Source organism: Vipera ursinii (genome assembly GCF_947247035.1).
Source record: "Vipera ursinii genome assembly, chromosome: 6".
In the NCBI taxonomy this organism is placed as follows: domain Eukaryota; kingdom Metazoa; phylum Chordata; class Lepidosauria; order Squamata; family Viperidae; genus Vipera; species Vipera ursinii.
The window spans coordinates 41,936,892-41,951,496 of NC_139515.1; the positions used below are offsets into that span (position 1 = coordinate 41,936,892).

The 14,605-nt window shown below is 41.0% G+C and overlaps 1 protein-coding gene across 1 annotated transcript in view; it reads left to right on the top strand.

Annotated features, from left to right (window-relative positions):
• The window catches only part of RASSF3 (Ras association domain family member 3), a 30,730-nt gene extending 17,000 nt beyond the window's left edge, over positions 1 to 13,730 (top strand). Inside the window, exons 3-5 of the mRNA XM_083365596.1 lie at positions 1,520 to 1,784; positions 9,518 to 9,633; positions 10,785 to 13,730. Coding sequence (XP_083221722.1) covers positions 1,520 to 1,784; positions 9,518 to 9,633; positions 10,785 to 10,934 — 531 coding nt within the window. The 3' untranslated portion in view covers positions 10,935 to 13,730. The remainder of the gene's footprint in view (positions 1 to 1,519; positions 1,785 to 9,517; positions 9,634 to 10,784) is intronic.
• The last annotated feature ends 875 nt before the right edge of the window (positions 13,731 to 14,605 follow it).

The following is a 14,605-nucleotide window of genomic DNA, read 5'->3' on the forward strand; positions in this document are numbered from 1 at the left end:
CCAGCTGGCTTTTATGCATAAGGCAGTATTAAACTCAGTCTCCTGGTAATCAGCCCAAAATCACGCAGCTGGCCTTCATGCCTAAGGCAGAATTAAAACACACAGTCCCCTGGTTGTGTTAACCAGACTTATTCCACATCTTGCATAGGATCATTCAATTTGGGTAAGGGTACCATTAACTGCAGTTTTTTAAGTAATTTTTCTGGCAAACATTATACAACAACCTAGTTCTAGCTGTTGATTTTGATTTGGTTGCATTGATTGTACTTTTCCACCTCAGGTAAGCATAGATTCCTAGTTATCTTTATGCATGGTGCACAGAGACCTCAACATAAATTTAGGTTGCCCATTTGTAACCTGTGGACTTGGGTTCTTCATGTATTCATATGATTCTCCCTACATTCCTCATGCAAACGTTTAGATGTTTACCTGTGAGTGATTGGTTACAATGTGCAGTGGGAAGGACTCTTAAGGCCCTATGAAAGTGCAGAACAAATTTAGAATGTTCTGATGGTATCTGCTCAGAAATCTCATATGTGCAAATGCCTAGAAGACTGTTCAATTGGAATTACAAATAGTGGTTTGCTTGTTCAACAACCTTTCAACTTAACAGTGCTGAATGAGTGGTACCACTTAGAGAGGGCTGTAAAGCACTATGAAGTGGTATATAAGTCTAAATGCTATTGCTGCTAAGTGCTATTTATGGCCAGTTCTCAAAACAGCTATCATAGCCTCCCCACAGTTATGTGATCACAACCTGGGTTCTCAATGCCCAGCTTGCAATTATGTTGTTTTAGTATCCTGCGGTCATTTGATCACCATTTGCAATCTTCACTGCCAGCTTCTGACAAGCAAGTCAATGAGGAAGTGAGCAGGATATCATAAATGGTGGTCAGAAGACATTGTGCTTATAATGGTGATTAACAGTGGCAACTGGAAGTGCCAACATGTTGCTATGCAACATGATAGTAAAGCACAATGTCATGGGACTGCACTGCTTTGCAATTGAAATTCTGGCACTTACTGAGCATTACCTGTACTGGTAAACAATCTGTACTTACCTAAGTATGGGGGTGGGGATAGCAATCTTATTATTTGCTGAGTTTTTCTTTCTCTTCCCCTATGCCATCTAAAATGTATCTGTTCTCCATTTTGTTATAGAACACCTGAATATGATTTCATTGTTTTTTTATTGAAAAGTTTTACAATTTTTAAATACAATGGATTCCCTCCTCCCCCTCCCCTCTCCCCAACCCTCCCCCCTCCCCGACTTCCCAGAGCTGAATACAGGGTATAATAATACAAACATAAACTAAAATATGCTAACAACAAAAATAACACATTAAGTTCTATTGGACTTTAAGTCTCCATAGTCATAATATTAATAAAGTAACAAATGACTAATCATACATCATAAAAATCCACTACTTATTCAAATGCTAAATGAAACTTTTTAGTCCCATATTTATTCTGAAAATATGATTTCATTGTTATATGCATATGTATGTTTTACTTATAGAACACAAGCGGAATATACACTGGTTTCATAAAAGTTCAGATAGAACTTTACAGACCTATCACTCTGCGGACTTCTGTGAATGGAGGGAAGCATCTCAACAGCAGTGAAACAACTTTTTATTTGCCTAATGGCTATATGAACACTCTTCATATCAGCAGTACTAATACAGTCCGTGAAGTTATTGAGGCCTTGCTCAAAAAGTTTCTGGTGGCTGATAATCCTGCCAAGTTTGCACTTTATAAACAATGTCACAAGGAAGATCAAGGTATGCAAATAATTTTTTTTCTTCTTTTTTTAATACAGGTTTTATTGATTTTTTAAGATTTACATATACATGTATTTGTGAAACAATATGGTGGTTGGGTAGTTAAAATAAGTTGTAAATAGTTCAGGTTACATCAACAGAGATGCCCTCTCTAATTCCCTTAGTTGTTACATAGCCAAATAAGCAAGTTAGTACACTTCTAGTTGTAACCTAGTCAATTAATAAAATTCAAAATATATTTTCACTAATACATATCAATATCCTGTTTTTAAAATTTATCTAATTGCAACAGGATATTCTAGAATAGCCTATAGTATATAGGAAAATGCTTAATTTTTGGGTAACCCACAATTCCCTATTTCAGTAAAGAATAATTCTTTTGTCTACAAAACTTACATTGTTCATTACAAAACATTCTTATGTTTTACCATTAAAGTCTAGTTTTCATCTTAACAAATCACCAGTTATTAGAAATATATATTTTTTCTTAACCATTCAACAATTATTAAAATACTATCTTTTATATATAAAATTTTAGATTCTATACTATAGTTCAAAAGTAACCACTGAATATTCTATAAGTCATCTTGACCGTACATCAATTATTAAAATGCTATCTTTTGGTATGTCATTCCAAGTTCTATAATATAGTTCGGAGTTATATTCTAAAAGCTTACTTTTGTTTTCCTTTACAGATCTAAAAGCTAAATGTAAAATCAGTTATATTTTTTAGAGATTCCCCTTCATCCATAGAAAGATATTTTTATAGTCTATCTTTAGGAATCCCTCTTGCCTTCCTTTTGTGCCAATCAGGCTTCCCTCTTGGCATCTTTAAATTCTCAAATGTATCTTCCTTTCTTCCTATACCCCTTATTTGAATCCAGGGAGCGTATCCAAATGTCAGTTTTGCAAGGAAGATGTCCCCTTTGTAACCATTGTATTTTTGCTTTGATAATTGAGTTTTTGATGGTTGATATGATATAGTTGTCATTAAATCAGTCAAATCTTATTGTTCTTCCAATTCTATCTGGGTTAGGTAGAAAGTAGTAGCTGGTATTATGGTCATTTGATTACCGTATATACTTGAGTATAAGCCGACTCGAGTATAAGCCGAGACCCCCAATTTCACCCCCAAAAACTGGAAAAAGTTATTGACTCGAGTATAAGCCGATCCGCCGTTCTGCAAGCCTCTGCCGCCAGCAGAGGCTCGATCCGCCATTTTGCAAGCCTGAATACACAGGAATACCCTGTGTGGCCGCGGCTCGTCGGCAGGTCTCCGTTCCTCCTGCCGACCTTTGGGGAGGTTTGGGCGCCTCCCCAAACCTCGGCAGGTCTCCGTTCCTCCTGCCGACCTTTGGGGAGGTTTGGGCGCCTCCCCAAACCTCCCCAAACCTCGGCAGGTCTCCGTTCCTCCGCGCAGACCTGCCGACCTTTGGGGAGGTTTGGGCGCCTCCCCAAACCTCGGCAGGTCTCCGTTCCTCCGCGCAGACCTGCCGACGTTTGGGAAGGTTTGGGCGCCTCCCCAAACCTCCCCAGGTCTCCGTTCCTGTTTGGGGAGGTTTGGGCGCCTCCCCAAACCTCCCCAAACCTCGGCAGGTCTCCGTTCCTGTTTGGGGAGGTCTGGGCGCCTCCCCAAACCTCCCCAAACCTCGGCAGGTCTCCGTTCCTCCGCGCAGACCTGCCGACCTTTGGGGAGGTTTGGGCGCCTCCCCAAACGTCCCCAAACCTCGGCAGGTCTCCGTTCCTGTTTGGGGAGGTTTGGGCGCCTCCCCAAACCTCCCCAAACCTCGGCAGGTCTCCGTTCCTCCGCGCAGACCTGCCGACGTTTGGGGAGGTTTGGGCGCCTCCCCAAACGTCCCCAAACCTCGGCAGGTCTCCGTTCCTCCGCGCAGACCTGCCGACCTTTGGGGAGGTTTGGGCGCCTCCCCAAACGTCCCCAAACCTCGGCAGGTCTCCGTTCCTGTTTGGGGAGCTTTGGGCGCCTCCCCAAACCTCCCCAAACCTCGGCAGGTCTCCGTTCCTCCGCGCAGACCTGCCGACCTTTGGGGAGGTTTGGGCGCCTCCCCAAACCTCCACAAACCTCGGCAGGTCTCCGTTCCTCCGCGCAGACCTGCCGACCTTTGGGGAGGTTTGGGCGCCTCCCCAAACGTCCCCAAACCTCGGCAGGTCTCCGTTCCTGTTTGGGGAGGTTTGGGCGCCTCCCCAAACCTCCCCAAACCTCGGCAGGTCTCCGTTCCTCCGCGCAGACCTGCCGACCTTTGGGGAGGTTTGGGCGCCTCCCCAAACGTCCCCAAACCTCGGCAGGTCTCCGTTCCTGTTTGGGGAGGTTTGGGCGCCTCCCCAAACCTCCCCAAACCTCGGCAGGTCTCCGTTCCTCCGCGCAGACCTGCCGACCTTTGGGGAGGTTTGGGCGCCTCCCCAAACGTCCCCAAACCTCGGCAGGTCTCCGTTCCTGTTTGGGGAGGTTTGGGCGCCTCCCCAAACCTCCCCAAACCTCGGCAGGTCTCCGTTCCTGTTTGGGGAGGTTTGGGCGCCTCCCCAAACCTCCCCAAACCTCCCCAAACCTCGGCAGGTCTCCGTTCCTCCGCGCAGACCTGCCGAGGTTTGGGGAGGTTTGGGGAGGCGCCCAAACCTCCCCAAAGGTCGGCAGGTCTGCGCGGAGGAACGGAGACCTGCCGAGGTTTGGGGAGGTTTGGGGAGGCGCCCAAACCTCCCCAAACAGGAACGGAGACCTGCCGAGGTTTGGGGACGTTTGGGGAGGCGCCCAAACCTCCCCAAAGGTCGGCAGGTCTGCGCGGAGGAACGGAGACCTGCCGAGGTTTGGGGAGGTTTGGGGAGGCGCCCAAACCTCCCCAAACAGGAACGGAGACCTGCCGAGGTTTGGGGATGTTTGGGGAGGCGCCCAAACCTCCCCAAAGGTCGGCAGGTCTGCGCGGAGGAACGGAGACCTGCCGAGGTTTGGGGACGTTTGGGGAGGCGCCCAAACCTCCCCAAACAGGAACGGAGACCTGCCGAGGTTTGGGGACGTTTGGGGAGGCGCCCAAACCTCCCCAAAGGTCGGCAGGTCTGCGCGGAGGAACGGAGACCTGCCGAGGTTTGGGGAGGTTTGGGGAGGCGCCCAAACCTCCCCAAACAGGAACGGAGACCTGCCGAGGTTTGGGGACGTTTGGGGAGGCGCCCAAACCTCCCCAAACAGGAACGGAGACCTGCCGAGGTTTGGGGACGTTTGGGGAGGCGCCCAAACCTCCCCAAAGGTCGGCAGGTCTGCGCGGAGGAACGGAGACCTGCCGAGGTTTGGGGAGGTTTGGGGAGGCGCCCAAACCTCCCCAAACAGGAACGGAGACCTGCCGAGGTTTGGGGACGTTTGGGGAGGCGCCCAAACCTCCCCAAAGGTCGGCAGGTCTGCGCGGAGGAACGGAGACCTGCCGAGGTTTGGGGAGGTTTGGGGAGGCGCCCAAACCTCCCCAAAGGTCGGCAGGTCTGCGCGGAGGAACGGAGACCTGCCGAGGTTTGGGGAGGTTTGGGGAGGCGCCCAAAGCTCCCCAAACAGGAACGGAGACCTGCCGAGGTTTGGGGACGTTTGGGGAGGCGCCCAAACCTCCCCAAACAGGAACGGAGACCTGCCGAGGTTTGGGGAGGCGCCCAAACCTCCCCAAACAGGAACGGAGACCTGGGGAGGTTTGGGGAGGCGCCCAAACCTTCCCAAACGTCAGCAGGTCTGCGCGGAGGAACGGAGACCTGCCGAGGTTTGGGGAGGCGCCCAAACCTCCCCAAAGGTCGGCAGGAGGAACGGAGACCTGCCGAGGTTTGGGGAGGTTTGGGGAGGCGCCCAAACCTCCCCAAAGGTCGGCAGGAGGAACGGAGACCTGCCGAGGTTTGGGGAGGTTTGGGGGGGCGCCCAAACCTCCCCAAACGTCGGCAGGTCTGCGCGGAGGAACGGAGACCTGCCGAGGTTTGGGGAGGCGCCCAAACCTCCCCAAACGTCGGCAAGTCTCCGTTCCTCCGCGCCCTGCCTGCCTGCTTCTTTCCGCTGCGGAAAGAAGCAGGCAGGCAAGGCGCGGAGTTTGGGGAGGTGCGCGCGCACCTCCCCAAACCTCCCCAAACTTCGGCAGGTCTCGGACGGCGGTGGCTTGGGAGAGGTGCGGGCGATCCCGGAAGCACCAAAGCCTCGGCCGCGCACAAGTCCTCGGTAAGTTTTTTTTGTTGACTGGAGTATAAGCCGAAGTGGAATTTTTCAGCCCAAAAAGTGGGCTGAAAAATTCGGCTTATACTCAAGTATATACGGTAATTGAATTCTTAATATAGTATATTTGAAGGCCTTTAGTATCTTCACTCTTAGTATTGCTTTCTTCAGGTGCTGTTGCTTTTTGAGCTGTAAGTTTTGTAGTTGCCATTAAAGTTTGGACTTTAAGGTTTTCTGTAAGTTGCTTTTGTTGTTCTTTGAAATCTCCTATTTTAGTGTTAGTTTCCACTTCTTCTATTTGGTTTTGAATTATCTTTTCCTCATTTAAAGTCAGAATTTGATTTGGTGGCTTTACCTTGTCAGATTTTTCTTGCAGTTTGGCTTTAATTTGCTCTGTCATTGCCAAAATCGTGTCCAGTATCAGTTTATAAGTGGTGGGATGTATTCATCCATTTTGTTGTTGTTTGCAGTTGAATCTTCCATGGAGGCTATTTTAATAATAGTCAAAGATTTTCCACCTCCTGAAGAGTTGTATTCAGTGCCAGGTGTTCCCACACTTATCTTTAAGCATAGTGTCAAGGACAGCTCTGTTATTCAGTCAGCTTTCACAATAGAACAGACATGTCAAACACAAGGCCCGGGGGCCGGATCCGGCCCGCGAAGTGGTTTTATGCGGCCCGCGAAGCCATCCTGGAAACAGTGAAGGAACGGCCGCCAGCCACTGCCTTGGCCCTGGCCCAGAGACCCTCCTCCTGCCAGAGACCCTCAGATCTGTCCCACTCCTGCCCAGGCCCCCATAGGCACCCTTGATGCCAAGGATGTAGAGCTGGCCACGCCCACCCAGTAGGCCATATTCACTTTAGCCACGCCCACCCAGTAGGCCACACCCACCCGGCCCCTTGAGGGCAACCGCAATGCTGATGCGGCCCTCAATGAAATTGAGTTTGACACCCCTGCAATAGAAAAAGGAAATTTACTTGCTGTACCACGTTTTGCCACAAGATGTCATCAATAACATATAACATGCAATGTAAGAATTTTCTTTTCTTTTCTTTTTTCCAAATTAATATAGAACTTTTGTAGGATTAGTCCAAATTTTTTCCTTAATTCACAGCTTAGAGAGAAGATAGGATAGTGGATCCCCAGTAACAAATAGAAGCTTTTTTAGTAAATACAGATGAAATTGCTTAATTTCTTTGCTGAATTGAGTTTCTTTTGTAGCTTTGAGGCTTTAAGATTTGTTCCCAAAGTAGATATTCACCGTTTTCTCAAAAAAATGGGGAAGGAGATTTTCAGGAAAGTCCCACAGGCAAATGGTTGAGGGAATAGGAAAGGTAAAAGCTCACCCAGGTCTTCCAGATTGCTTCTTAGTGCTAGGTAGTGCTTTTGGCTTTCAGCAGGAAGCAGCTTAGTGATTGGCCATCTTTATGGCCGGTCTCTTCTTCTTCGGGCCAAAGGAGATGATCCCGGATTCCAGATGAGGGCTGCCGCCCTTCTGTGATTGCAGGGAAGTCCTCCTCTCGGTAATCGCCCCTCCAGGGCGATTTTTGACCCTTTTCAGGGTCCTCCAAAAAAGAAAGAAACGGACGGCAGGAAGCAGACTGTTCCTGCACGTCTGGAAGCGCTGTGCGCGCAAACCAGAAGCTACAAATAGATTTTTTCTGAGTTGTAAGTTGATTGAAGAAAAAGATTTTGATGCTAATTTTGTTCTTTTATGACTTTGACATAGTAGAATTATTTCTGAGACACTGTGTTGGAAACTAAATTTATTTGACAAACTGATCATATTTCTAATAAAATATGAAAAACTATTAAAATAGCAGAAATTAAATTTCCCTTTTTGAACTGTTTCATGCATATGTACAATAAATTTCAGCTGAATAGAATCTTTGGACAACTTTAATTTTTATTTGGTTCTACAGCCAGCAATTAGGTGATGTCAATCTAATGTTTGCTAGTTTAAGGAGAGTACATTTGGGATAAAGTCAGTACTTTTATCTTGGCTTCATAAAGATATTACTTGTTCTTCAGAATAACTGATTTAATCCATGCTGAGCCATTGTTTATGTGTAGCCATAATAATCATGATTTCAGTTTCCAGGCCTGTAGCAAATAAATCTCATTTCTGGGTTGCTTGTCTGGTTTTGTTAGTTTCTTTCATAAGCTTAGTACTCTGATTCAAAAGTTCCTACCATCATTGTGAGGCTGATTAATGGCCTTGACTGTGGTTTGTGAAGCCTAATATAGATAGCTTTATAAACCATGATTCGGAAACTCCTCTAATTTCAGAGTGCATGTTCTTTTTTTCTTGTAGCACTTTTGAATTATGAGATATAGCTATTGATTGCTAATTAGCATTTTACATTCTAAGTGAGTTTACATTTTTCTTGTATTGGAAAACCTGGTAATGCCTAGTTATCTGATAGTCCAACTAATATTGACTTTTCACTCATTCACTTTTATATTTTCTGACATGTTCAGAAGGGGTTACTGGGGCTTATGTTGTCAGTGAAACAAATTCAAGTAGCTTAATCTTTGGCTGGTGCTGTGAATGGGTTCCCAATACACCAGAGAATCTGATAGAAAAAGAGGGAGATCTATCAGAAGAAGAGCTAAAGAAAAAAAACTCTATTAAGGACCTTGAAAGATAGTTTTATCAGAGCAATTTTATGTTTATTGTCAGGAATGTTTATGTGGAGTTCTATCTCTATAGCCATTTTAGTTGTAGCTGCCACAGAAGGCAGAATCTGCCTGACAGCTAGCTTTTTTCTATGGGAGGAATAGTGGCCTCATAAAAAAGGTGAGGTGACTTTTCTAAGAGTAATCACAATTGCTGTCAGCCTTTTGAAGGAGTCCGGATCAGGAAAATACACTTTATTGTTCAAGGACATAGCAAATACTTTCTCTTCTTCTTACATGAAAGAGAATCAATTTGGGGCCTTCTCCATTTTTTTTTTCACCTTGTGCTCCCTTCCAAGGCTAAGCTGATATTTATTTAATAGGTGTTGAATTCCTTCTTCAAGGCTATCTTGATATTCTTTTAGTTTTGCATCAGTCTCTTGGGTTCTTTCACCTTCAGCATGTGTTAACTTTTATAAGAGAAACAGTGAAGTATAGAGAAGAGAAGAAAAGGCTAAGGAAATAGGACTTTCTCCCTCCTTCCTTTTTTCTTTTTCACAATAAATTTCACAATAAATCTTGAGTTTTATTCTTTTTATTTCCAGTATTGCACATAATTTTTAGAGAATATTTCTTGAGTTTTCTGAATGTAAAGTGTTTACTTACTTAGAACTGTTCATTAAGCGTACTGTTGGACTATGAACTTTCAGAAACTATAATGAGAGCAGTGGAATGGAAAGATAGGATATTTGTCACCAACAATTATAATGGTTCTAGTGCACCATTCATTATTCTTTGTTGCTCATCGTTCTCCATTTATATAGTGTAGTAATACTTGAATTCTGGGATTCCTCTGTTTGTGTGCTGACATTTCTGTGATGATCACAGAAATTCTGAGTGTGTATTCTTTCTTTTGTAATCTTATTTGCAGTTTATACGTGCAAGCTCTCAGAAACAGAACATCCTCTCTATTTGCGGTTGGTGGCTGGCCCCAAAACAGATATGCTTAGCTTTGTTTTGCGTGAGCATGAATCTGGGGAGGTTTTGGTAAGTTACACTTGTGTTGTGTACTTGGAAATCAACTAGTTCATTGCCAGGATTTATAATTAGAGGTGTACAATTTCCAGTTCAAACCTATTGAATGTACTCGTGTTTATAGAGAAAAGCAAGCAAGTAGCCAATTAAAGTACAGGTAGTCTTCAACTTACAATCACAATTGAGCGCCAGATTTTTGTTGCAAAGTGAAAAATTTGTTAAGTGAAATTTACTCCTTTTTCTGCCACAGTCGTTAAGTGAATCACGGCAGTTGTTAAATTAATGACACAGTTGTTAAGTGAATCTGGTTTCCCCATTGACTTTGCTTGTCAGGCGTTTGCAAAAGATGATCACATGACTGCAACCATCATAAATATGAGTCAGTTGTTAAGCATCAGAATTTTGATCACGTGACCACAGGGATGTTGCAACAGTCATAAGTGGAAAAACTGTCGTAACTCCTTTTTTCCAGTGCCTTTCTAATCTGAAAGGTCAATAAATGAACTGTTTAAGTTGAGGACTATTTGTATAGTGCAGATTATAAGAGTTTTATAGAATCTTACATTGGAAAGGATATTTTGATTCAGTGTCATGCCATGCTTGGTACAAGAATCTGATCTAAAGTATTCCTAACAGATGAAAATGTCTGCCAAAAGAATCCCCAATCTCTCTGGCCAATTGATTCTTTTACTCAGCTATTTTTATTGTTAGTAAAGTGGTTCTTTCCCTTAACATTCAATAAAAATCTGTCTGTCTGTCTGTCTGTCTGTCTGTCTGTCTGTCTGTCTCTCTCTCTCTCTCTCTCTCTCTCTATCTATCATCTAATATCTATCAAATTTATGACCGCCCACTCACTCTCTGACTGTGGGCGGATACAAAAAATAAAAATTCAATATAGTTCCTGCTTCAGAACTAAAAATTTGAAGAATGTTGGGTTGTTCTCTCTTTTTTTGCATGTTTTTTAAATTTGTGAGAAATCATGGATTTAATCATGGACAGTTTTATCTATAGGTTTATGTATTTCTGTATTTTGGCATAGTGGATCCTGAGGGAAAATAAATTTATTGGTTTCTACTTGAGTAGCACAATAAAATGAAAATTACAAACCAAATTGTCAAATGTTCTTAGATACTATGGATAAATCCACAATTTTATTTTTTCAGTGGGAAGCCTTTAGCCTTCCAGAACTACAGAATTTCCTGCGTATTCTGGACAAAGAAGAAGATGAGCAACTACAAACCTTAAAAAGACGCTATGCAGTATACAGAGAAAAACTTGAAGAAGCTCTTGGTGGAGTTTGGATTCCAAGTTAAAAAAGGGTCAAAGAATACTCAGGGAAGACGTGCATTGCTTAATTTTAAATAACATGCCAAATCCAGTACCCTTAGCAAAATGACTTTAACAAAGAATAATTTGTTCCCATAAGGGCAGTTCTATAGATTGATATATTTTGCATGTAGTAGCATAGACAAATTGCAATATTTGCAGGCTTTTGTTTATGCTACGTCTTGATTTTTTTTATCTTCTGTAGTTGTGATTGTCAGAGAAGTTTGTTTTCAAAGGCAGTAAGAAATGAAGCTTTTCTGCTTTAATGTTAAAATAAAGGGGGTGTAAATTTTGATATGCTACTCAAACTCAGTTTATAATAAGAATTAATAGACTACTTGATAGCAGAATTGATTTGATTGCCTATTTTCAAGTATTTATAATTTTGCAAATTAGATTATTTTTATACATTGAAGAGAAATATGTTCAAAATGTTAAGTTAAATTCATTCAAGCAAAGGAAACTATAGAAGGTATAATGGAAGTTGAAATGAAGGTAAGAGTTAGAGAAAAGAAATAAATGTTGAAATAATATTGAAAAGAGATTGGTTTGCAGTTGGTTAATATATGAGAAAGAAAATTGAGGGATTTTGTTGTTTATTACTGAAATTAATATATTCAGTGCTATTATCGAAGAGGGTTTATTAACTATAATAGAGAGTAAACTGCATGTGTTTGATGCATAGCACATGGTCAGAAACCTATATGTAGTTTGGGGTGCTCAACTATTGTAGAGATTTTTATGAATCTAAAATCCACATTAAATTGTTAAATTGGAATTCTTATAATTTATTAAATGTTCAAATGTCTATTTGAATTCCTCTGAGTATCAGTTTATCTCTTGGAAAAGAGATAAAAATTATCTTCATGGTGTTATTTTTAATATGAAGCAAATTTCCTCCATTTGAAACAGAGCAATATTTTTACTTATACTCATTGCACTGTGAATAACTTGACAATCTATAATTTTTAGTTTCTATTCTGAAAAGTCAGCTAAAAATTGACCAGGGTTCTAGATGCAAGATATTTGTAAGGGGAAATTTTTGCAGTTAATTAGCAGTATTCCCCCCCCCCCCAAAAAAAATAGTTTAAGGTATGTATAACAAAACCAAAGAAATGGATGTGCAATAGAAACATTGAGATAAATATATGATAAAGGTTGTTTTAGGTCGTACACACTATTTGCAGCCCTCAATCAGAATATATTGGCTTGGGATAAATTTAATTTCCATAATTTAAAAGAATCGTGTTGGCCAACCTTTTTTTAAAATGGTAATCATTTGGACTTTAATCATTTACTTTGAACATTTTGAAGAACATCCTTAGAAACGGTGACATCTGGTGGATATTGCAGGCAACACTAATATATTATTAAAAAGTACCTTCAGGTTATTTTAAGGTTGCTTTGTCAAAATAAGATTCTAACTTTCAAAGTGCAGAGACAGTCTTTACTACAATAGAATATTAATTGATACTATTTTGAAATGTGCAGTTAATATATAATGACATACCTTGTTTTGTTTTCTGTTCATACTTAACTGTAGTACTCTGTATTTGTCTTTTATTTCACTGGAGATACAATCAATGTTAAATAGAATAGTAGTGCTTGACTTCAACGGTAATGTTTTTTTTTCCTGATGATACTAAGTCTGGTCAATGGATCAGTCTGGATATTATTAATCTCCTAATGAAGCAGTAACATATTAATGCTATTTTACTTTGTTTTATCCTAACGTGTGCATCCTGTGTTCCACAATAGTTTGTTCCTAATATAATTTGCACACAAATGACCAGTATGCAAACATTACTTCTGTACAAAAGTATCAGTGAAAAAGGGCATTTCTCTAGAACAGAGTAAAAAGTTCTGAGGTAAAATAAAAAATGCTTGGGGTGATTGTTTCAGTTCCCCCGTTCAATATTCTGTTGTTGCCTCTGAATATTTGTTCACCCTCCTCAAGTTCAAGACATAATTTCTTTTCCTACCTTATCTTGGTAGAAATATCACTTCCTTGTTTACCCTTTTAGTATAAATCCAAAGCCACATAAGAAAGCAATATTGTCTCAAAGGACACATACTGTAAAAGTAATATTATCTATTATGTTAGAAAAGGTGAAGAATGAGCATCACCATAGTAAAGCAAATCAGAATTTGTTTTTCTATGTGGATGTACATGTGGATGAAAACTTGATTTCAGAACGTGATTTGAGGAGAGTATTTTCCAATTTGACTCTTTTCCTTAGCTTGTTTATTGGAGCAGTTAAGCTGTAAACCAGTGTAAGAGTCATTTAACTGTATTAAGGTATTTAATGTTTGGGTTTTTTTAAACATCTGATCCTAAGTTTGAAACACTCTTTGAATATTGAATGGCAATTTACAGATATGTGAATTATAATTTTAACTTGAACTTTGTGTTTTTTACTCTTCTTTTCATGTGTTTTATGCAGTACAGGTTGGAGTAGGAAAAACAGTTTGTATTATTCCAGACATTTTTTTTAGTTGGGTTACTGCTATTATTTTTAATTATAAAGAGACTCAATGATTAATTATTTTAATGTAGGATTCAGTGTTTCTTTTAGTGTAATATTCTTAATCTTCAAAGATGTTACAGATGTTATGTTTTGATTATTTGTTAATGAAGAGTAGGTTGGAGGGACATGGAAAACACTTTTTTTGAGAAACATTATTTATTATTTTTGAGTTTTTATACAGAAATCCAATTCCTTTTGATGTAAAGAAAATACTGCAACAGGTTTTCCATAAATAAAGTTGAAGTTGGCATTGTACTGTATGTTTCTTTTACTAAATTATTGGCTTCCTTTAAAAGTATAATATGGCACCAATTAATGGGTTTTTCTACATATTTCTTTTTTCCGTTTATTCAAGCACACGATCACTCAATTTTTACAACATAGGTCTCTTTATCAAAATTGATAATTTGGATTTCATTTTCCATCCTTTCAAGGATTTGATATATATGACAATAGATATGTTAATGTATATTTTTATACAAGGAAATATTGGATACTTGCCAGATAAAAGCAACATATTTTGCTTTGCCTTTTTTCCTACAGACTTCAAGTGACTAATTCTGAAAAAAAATTAAATTCTTGAATCACAAAAAACTATCAGTTTCTTCATGCATTCTGTTCATTTTGGAATAATTTCTACTTTGTGCGTCAAATCTAATGTGCAACACACTTCAAAATTGATCCAAGTATTTATTTATTTAAAAAAAACATGGCTTCTCAATTGACACACAGGTAACTCCAGGCTTATTACATTCAAAATCCACAACATAAAAACAACACACAAACACACATGCACGACAGCAGCAATACAGTCAAACCAACAATTTGGTCAGCTTCATCTCTTTTTGAGGTCCCTAGGCCCGCTGACAAAACTGTATCTTCAGGGTCTTTTGGAAACCAACAAGGTGGGGCTGATCGTATCTCTGGTGAAAAGATGTTCTATTGCTTTCTCCCAGCCATATGAAATTATGCTGTTGTCATTATCATTGTGGTGATCATCCACCTCTGGCATATATCCAATAGATAATGCCTGCCTACTTACTCAGCAGCAACTGATGACATTCATTCCTTGGATGGCACTTCCAATATTCTTTGCTCACCCTTCCTAGGAGCAAGTCCCCACCTCAATG